This window comes from Rhinichthys klamathensis, unplaced genomic scaffold (assembly GCF_029890125.1).
Source record: "Rhinichthys klamathensis goyatoka isolate OS25496 unplaced genomic scaffold, OSU_Roscu_1.1 h1tg000661l_1, whole genome shotgun sequence".
Lineage (NCBI taxonomy): Eukaryota > Metazoa > Chordata > Actinopteri > Cypriniformes > Leuciscidae > Rhinichthys > Rhinichthys klamathensis.
Genome location: NW_026607103.1, coordinates 3,154 through 11,616, shown reverse-complemented (window position 1 = coordinate 11,616; position 8,463 = coordinate 3,154). Strand labels below are relative to the sequence as shown.

At 51.4% G+C, this 8,463-nt stretch overlaps 1 protein-coding gene across 1 annotated transcript; it reads right to left on the bottom strand.

The window, feature by feature from the left end:
* Positions 1–473: 473 nt before the first annotated feature.
* LOC130076558 (poly(ADP-ribose) glycohydrolase) lies at positions 474–6,153 on the bottom strand. Its single transcript, XM_056241677.1, has 6 exons — positions 5,991–6,153; positions 2,026–2,104; positions 1,843–1,951; positions 1,183–1,288; positions 710–838; positions 474–618 (listed from the first exon to the last, which is right to left on the bottom strand). Exons 3-6 carry the CDS (start codon positions 1,861–1,863, stop codon positions 512–514), a joined length of 363 nt encoding a protein of 120 aa, XP_056097652.1. The 5' UTR covers positions 1,864–1,951; positions 2,026–2,104; positions 5,991–6,153; the 3' UTR covers positions 474–511.
* Positions 6,154–8,463: the final 2,310 nt, after the last annotated feature.

Below are 8,463 nucleotides of genomic sequence, written 5' to 3'. Positions count from 1 at the left end.
GTCATTCAGAGGTCAGAGATGCTGGGGTCATTCAGATGTCAGAGCTGCTGGGGTCATTCAGAGGTCAGAGCTGCTGGGGTCATTCAGAGGTCAGAGATGCTGGGGTCATTCAGATGTCAGAGCTGCTGGGGTCATTCAGAGGTCAGAGATGCTGGGGTCATTCAGAGGTCAGAGCTGCTGGGGTCATTCAGAGGTCAGAGCTGCTGGGGTCATTCAGAGGTCAGAGCTGCTGTGGTCATTCAGATGTCAGAGCTGCTGGGGTCATTCAGAGGTCAGAGATGCTGGGGTCATTCAGAGGTCAGAGATGCTGGGGTCAGTCAGAGTTCAGAGCTACTAGGGTCATTCAGAGGTCAGAGCTGCTGGGGTCAGGGGTCAGAACTGCTGGGGTCAGCGGTCAGGGGTCAGAGATGCTGGGGTCAGAGTTCAGAGCTGCTGGGGTCAGGGGTCAGAGCTGCCGGGATCAGAGTTCAGAGATGCTGGGGTCAGGGGTCAGAACTGCTGGGGTCGGAGGTCAGAGGTGTTCAGAGAGGAAGCTGTAAAGTGTTTCCTGAGGTTTTGCTCTTGATGTTTCCTTAATCACACGCTCATAGTATTGCTGCAACATGTTGAACACGGATCCTGCACAACAGAGGAGGAAATTGACTGATGAAAACCTGCACAAATATGATGTCCAGCATCCGATGCTCCTGTGATCTCAGGTGTGTCTTACCTACGCTGGCGTGACGGTGTGTGAAGTGTGTGTGGATGCGCCGGACGTCTCTGAGCAGATCCACGTCTCCAAACGTGAAGTACATCAAATCACGCTCCGCTTCTGCTGCAGCCATCATCTGAAGAACAGCTACACACACACACACACACACACACACACAGAGAGAGACACACACACACACACACACACACACACACGTTGAGAACAACAGCCGATAGCAATAACAAATATCCCCACACACACTCTTCATCTGAATTCTGAGCGAAGCCACACGGATCTGATGATGTCAGACGCAAGTGTGAATAACAGTGTGAGTTAGAGCCGTTTACTCTCTCGCTAATGAGAAACTGTATGAGGATCAATAGAGGAGAGACAGATGCTCTTCAGTAAAAACGAGAGTTCATTTGTTCCCAATAACACGTGGTGTTTAGGATAGAAACATATAGCTCTTGATTTCAGGCTTTCAGTCGAACCTTTGAGACGAGTGTCTCCTCCAAACGCTCCACATCCCCAGTTTCCCGTCGCAACGGCCGACAGATTCTCTGACTCGACTCCAGGACGAGCGAAACCACAGAAGGCCTGTGAAGACAGAGAGAGAGAGAGAGAGAGAGAGGGAGAGAGGAGAGAGAGAGATCATGAGTGACCATCGCTGAACCGGACCGAACCTCAGCTGAGTCTCATTCAGTGAGCAGATCTTCACACTTATATCTGTAAGGATATGTTTTATTATCTGTCCCTCGTGGATCAGGTTTATTGAATGTCTCTGCAACAGATTCATTCACCATTTAAATTTAATGGACAATGCTAACAGCTCTACAATCTGCAATCAATCAATCATTAATGCTTATTTACTCTGTTTGTCCACAACAATACAAATATGAATTCATCATTAATTAGGTTAGAAAGGAAACGGCAATTATAGTTTCCAGTGAAGTGCAGATGATTAAAGCGACACATCAAACACAGAAACAGACGCCCTGCTGTTCATCCGCTCGCGTTAATAATGCAGGAATAAACCAGACCAGTTTACAGCTGCGAACCGAGTCTCGTCACATGATCAGGGGCTTTATCTCTTATTGCACAGATGATGTGGGATATTTCGTGATTATGATGAGTGATATCGTGTGATTGACCTTGTTGAGTTCTCTGGTCATGTTGTCGGGGAGAAACTGCTGCAGGAAGTTCTTGTAATGCAGGGCGTCGATGGCGACGACCTCCGTGACCCTGCGCTGCCACTCGTCCCTGCGGACACACACGCGCATCAGCGTCTCTGAGAACACACACTCACAGTCAGACGAGTCGCACGTCGGCATCACCTTGGCGTCTGGTCGTCATGGTTACCGTCCCATCGGTAGGTGTGTGAGTATCCCGAGTATCTGCTGAACTGCTCTGTTCCTGTTAATACAACAGAGTCATATTCATACTTGAGCTGAATAACGACTATAACGTATTTAGAGCAGCATTATACTTTCAGAATTAATTAACTTTACAACATTGAGTTATTCTCCTGTTTATTACTGCGAAGCACTGTCTGTGACGACGGGAAACCTGTCTGAAAACAGTCATCATGAAACTATGTGATGATATCTAGGTGAAAGAGCCTCTATGTGATGGGATTTATCTGACCTTGGTGACGTGAGACAGCTGGCAGACGGTCGGTTTAGCCAGTCTGTCTGCTTCCTGACCTGAGCCCCAGATTGTCATGTTTGAGCTCTAAGACTATGTGCCATATTACTAGAGAGAAGAGCAGCACCATCCCAGGAGGGATGAATACCAACTCTTTTCAACAGGTCAGGTCTTCCCTAACAACTTTTCCAATTGTCTATGACACCTATATTATTCTGTGGACACCACTTCGCCAGCCAGCCATTGAGTGAGGACAGTCTACTAAGTATCTCATCACTCCTTCAAACAGGAAGGGGGCCAGAGCAAATCACAGTGCCTGACATCGTACTTATCTGACAATTATCAGTTTGTAGCAGTAAATAAAGAGGTGTCTTTTCGATCACAAGTTCAGTATGGCGTACCACAAGGCTCAGTACTAGGACCGCTGCTGTTCACTCTGTACATGCTACACACACACACACACACACACACACACACACACACACACTCTGTACATGCTACCCTTGGGAGATATCATTAGGAAGCATGGCATTAGTTTTCACTGTTATGCTGATGATACTCAGCTCTATATCTCTTCGCACCCCGACGAAACTTACCAATTCACAAAATTAACGGAATGCATGGCTGATATAAAAATGTCCAACTACTTAATTAAAAAAATAAAATAAAAATAAACAGAATTTCTAATGATTGGACCAAAAACCTCCTCACGTAATAACCTAGAATACCGCCTAACACTTGATGGCTGCTCTGCCAAGTCTTCGTCGTCGGTTAGGAACCTGGGTGTGTGTGTGTGTGTGTGTGTGTGTGTGTGCTCTTTGATAGCAATCTTTCATTTGAATGTCACTAGTCTAGCATCTGTAAAACCGCATTCTTCCATCTTAAAAATATATCTAAATTATGACATGTTCTCCATGACAAATGCGGAACAGTTAGTTCATGAGTTCATGACATCAAGGCTAGATTACTGTAATGCTCTACTGGGTGGTTGCCCTGCACGCATAATCAACAAACTCCAGCTGGTCCAAAACGCAGTCGCTCGAGTTATTACCAGAACCAGGAAGTATGACCATATTGCAGATTACTTACAAAGCACTAAATGGTTTAGCTCCCCAGTACTTGAGCGAGCTCTTAACGCATTATAGTCCTTCACGTCCACTGCGATCTCAAAATTCTGGCTAGTTGATAATACCTAGAACAGTGGTTCCCAAGCACGTTCCTGGAGGCCCCCCAACACTGCACATTTTCAATCTCTCCTTTGTCTGACACACCCATTTCAGGTCTTGGAGTCTCTACTAATGAGCTGATGACCTGAATCAGGTGTGTTTGAGAAATGCAAAATGTGCAGTGCTGGGGGGCCTCCAGGAACATGGTTGGGAATCACTGACCTAGAATATCAAACTCAACTGCTGGCGACTAAAAATGCTGTATTATGCTGCCAGACAAGAAATTTGTTAAGGTCAATTTATAAAGAAAGAATACACGCCTGCGCAAAAATATATTATTACGCGCATACCTATAGACTGAACACATAATATGCATGTGTATAATAACACACACACACAGCAGCGGTGGCACGATCAGTCGATCACCTGACGTAGAGGAACTGAGAGTCTAATCGGATCAGAGACTCCTGGCAGCAGCAGCGGCGGGTCCGCCCAGCATCGACCCGAACCGCAGAACCGCAGAACCACAGATAAGCTCATTGTCTTTATTGGAGAGGAAATGAGATTAACGCATTCCTGCTGGGAAGAATTCCTGCTCATGTGACCTTCAGAAGGAGTCTGGGCTTTGTGTGTTTCTGAAGCGTCTTCAGTGACCGATGCTGGAGTCTCTGACAGATTAAAGGTCACTGATGCATCTCATCTGAGCATCGGCTAAACTGAGCATCGGTTCATCTTCATCATCCCCTCGAGAGCATCATCATCTTCATCATCTTCATCATCATCGTCTCAGGTTTAATGTCAGGCCTTTGTCTCAAACACCAGCTTTATTCAGAGACGGCCTGCGATTAAAACGATTCAAATCATTTTCTAGAGATTCAGAGAGACTTTACAAATCCGGACCCGTGTGTGTGTGTGTGTGAGCTGAGGAGAAACAGCAGCGTTCATGATTCCTGCAGCAACAGGGACGTTCCTGTCGTGTGTGTGTGTGTGTATGTGATTCCTGCAGCGACTGGGACGTTCCTGTCGTGTGTTTGTGTGTGTGTGTTCTGGCTGCAGATCCGCATCGGTGAGTCACTGATCTCCATCTCTCACTGAAGCCTGACAGGGCAGACGCTCCGCAATCAGCCGCAATTCAATTAACCGAAGCCACTTTGGCAAATTTCTGTACAGCTACAAGATCCATTTTACCCATCGATGTCTGAGAGCCGAGCGGGGAATATGATTTTAGAGATAGTGTGGGGGAGAGAGAGAGAGAGAGAGAGAGAGAGAGAGAGACGCTGTAATAGAGGAGATGTCGTGGCCCGGTGCATTAGCATTAGCCCAGCGACTCCAGTCGGCTCTTAGAGCCATAATTAATTCTGCAGGACTGTAATAAAGTTAAGAGCTGTAAGTGGCGGGAGGGGGGCGGGGCCTGAAGGTGACTCCATGGAGACAAGATGACCGGGGGGCGGGGCCTGAAGGTGACTCCATGGAGACGAGATGACCGGGGGGCGGGGCCTGAAGGTGACTCCATGGAGACTAGACGACCGGGGGGCGGGGCCTGAAGGTGACACCATGGAGACGAGATGACCGGGGGGCGGGGCCTGAAGGGCGGAGCCTACAGGTGACTCCATGGAGACAAGATGACGGACAGCCGAGCCAAGAATACTGGAAGAGGACAACGAGTCCTTCTGCTACTCAGTCGACGAGGAGGCCGAAACAGGTCTGTCGTGTGTGTGTGTGTGTGTGTGTGTTAATGCTGAAGATTCTCAACGCTACATTAGTGCAAACACCCGCCTTCTAGTGTTTCCTCCTTCAGAACACGACTGTGATGAAGAGCAGCAGACGAAGCGTTATGAGTTACACTGATGTGTGTGTGTAGCTGACTGAACCATCTGAGGACACTGAGACACACACACACACACACACTGCAACCTTTATGAGCACTTAAGAAATGAAGGATTTTTGCAGACATCAGCATTCTGGAACATCAACGCAAACTTCTTTCTTACACCATTTTAGTGATTAAGAGAAGGTGCTTTAACAGCTGTGGAGAACGCGTCTCATGAGAACACACACCAGAGCCGTTCTCACGGGTCAATGAAGCTGCTTATTCACGCATACGGGTTCAGATCACGCAGAGAACGCAGTGCAAGCAAGTAAAAACTTTGAAATATCAGCCAATTTTCCTGGAATCATTCATCACAGTTCCATTTTAGTTGGAACAGGAGGAACCCTTTAAAACTACATGTAAATGGGAAAAAAATACAAAATAAAACCCTGATCATTGCTAACACAAATGTCAGAAGACACTGACGGCCTTTACGAGCACTTCAGAAATGAAGGGTTTTTGCAGAACGTCACCATCACATGCAAGCAGCGTCAGGGACAGACAGCAATCACACACACAGACTGATTGAGTCTCAGCGGGTCTGAAGGTTTGAGTGCTGATTACAGTCTGAACACACACTCCACAGGGATCTCAGCGTGTTCTTCTGTGTTTGTTCTACCTGTGATGATCAGACACTCGTTGTCCTCCAGAGCTTCAGTGAAGAGGCGAGCAGCGATCAGCTCCGGGTTTATCAGGAAACGGATTTCCTCCTGAACCAGACCAGAACCGGTCACTCCCCCCCCGACAAACCTGTTGGCAAAGTCCACCTGCAGAAAACACACACACACACACACTATATATATATATATATATATATATATATATATAACAGTCTCACACACACAAGGTGACACAATGTTCATTTTCTCCCAAATATGATGTTTTTTTGCCTGACCTTTGACCCGGAGGTGTGTGAAGCGAGTGGTGGTGCGTGTGGTGATGTGTGTGTGAGGCGAGTGGTGGGGCGTGCGGTGATGCGTGTGGTGGTGCGTGTGTGTGAGGCGTGTGGTGGTGCGTGCGGTGATGCGTGTGGTGGTGCGTGTGGTGGTGCGTGTGGTGATGCGTGTGGTGGTGCGTGTGGTGGTGCGTGTGGTGATGCGTGTGGTGGTGCGTGTGGTGGTGCGTGTGGTGGTGCGTGTGGTGGTGCGTGTGGTGATGCGTGTGGTGGTGCGTGTGGTGGTGCGTGTGTGTGAGGCGTGTGGTGATACGTGTGGTGGTGCGTGTGGTGATGCGTGTGGTGATGCGTGTGGTGAGGCGTGTGGTGATGCGTGTGGTGATGCGTGTGGTGGTGCGTGTGGTGGTGCGTGTGGTGATGCGTGTGGTGGTGCGTGTGGTGGTGCGTGTGGTGGTGCGTGTGGTGGTGCGTGTGGTGATGCGTGTGGTGATGTGTGTGGTGATGCGTGTGGTGGTGCGTGTGGTGATGCGTGCGGTGATGCGTGTGGTGATGCGGGTGGTGATGCGTGTGGTGGGGCGTGCGGTGATGCGTGTGGTGGTGCGTGTGTGTGAGGCGTGTGGTGGTGCGTGCGGTGATGCGTGTGGTGGTGCGTGTGGTGGTGCGTGTGGTGAGGCGTGTGGTGATGCGTGTGGTGATGCGTGTGGTGGTGCGTGTGGTGGTGCGTGTGGTGATGCGTGTGGTGGTGCGTGTGGTGGTGCGTGTGTGTGAGGCGTGTGGTGATACGTGTGGTGGTGCGTGTGGTGATGCGTGTGGTGAGGCGTGTGGTGATGCGTGTGGTGATGCGTGTGGTGGTGCGTGTGGTGGTGCGTGTGGTGATGCGTGTGGTGGTGCGTGTGGTGGTGCGTGTGGTGGTGCGTGTGGTGGTGCGTGTGGTGATGCGTGTGGTGATGTGTGTGGTGATGCGTGTGGTGGTGCGTGTGGTGATGCGTGCGGTGATGCGTGTGGTGATGCGGGTGGTGATGCGTGTGGTGGTGCGTGCGGTGATGCGTGCGGTGATGCGTGTGGTGATGCGTGTGGTGGTGCGTGTGGTGGTGCGTGTGGTGGTGCGTGTGGTGGTGCGTGTGGTGGTGCGTGTGGTGATGCGTGTGGTGGTGCGTGTGGTGATGCGTGTGGTGGTGCGTGTGGTGGTGCGTGTGGTGCTGCGTGTGGTGGTGCGTGTGGTGATGCGTGTGGTGATGCGTGTGGTGGTGCGTGTGGTGGTGCGTGTGGTGATGCGTGCGGTGATGCGTGTGGTGATGCGTGTGGTGATGCGTGTGGTGGTGCGTGTGGTGATGCGTGCGGTGATGCGTGTGGTGATGCGTGTGGTGATGCGTGTGGTGGTGCGTGCGGTGATGCGTGTGGTGCGTGCGGTGATGCGTGTGGTGATGCGTGTGGTGATGCGTGTGGTGGTGCGTGCGGTGATGCGTGTGGTGCGTGCGGTGATGCGTGTGGTGATGCGTGTGGTGATGCGTGTGGTGGTGCGTGCGGTGATGCGTGTGGTGCGTGCGGTGATGCGTGTGGTGCGTGCGGTGATGCGTGTGGTGGTGCGTGTGGTGGTGCGTGCGGTGGTGCGTGTGTGTGAGGCGTGTGGTGAGGCGTGTGGTGATGCGTGCGGTGATGCGTGTGGTGGTGCGTGCGGTGATGCGTGTGGTGGTGCGTGTGGTGATGCGTGTGGTGATGCGTGTGGTGGTGCGTGTGGTGATGCGTGTGGTGATGCGTGCGGTGATGCGTGTGGTGATGCGTGCGGTGATGCGTGTGGTGATGCGTGTGGTGATGCGTGTGGTGGTGCGTGTGTGTGAGGCGTGTGGTGAGGCGTGTGGTGATGCGTGTGATGATGCGTGTGGTGGTGCGTGCGGTGATGCGTGTGGTGGTGCATGTGGTGGTGCGTGTGGTGATGCGTGTGGTGATGCGTGTGGTGATGCGTGTGGTGGTGCGTGTGGTGGTGCGTGCGGTGGTGCGTGTGGTGGTGCGTGTGGTGGTGCGTGTGGTGATGCGTGTGGTGATGCGTGTGGTGGTGCGTGCGGTGGTGCGTGCGGTGATGCGTGTGGTGATGCGTGTGGTGATGCGTGTGGTGGTGCGTGCGGTGGTGCGTGCGGTGGTGCGTGCGGTGATGCGTGTGGTGAGGCGTGTGGTGATGCGTGTGGTGGTGCGTGTGGTG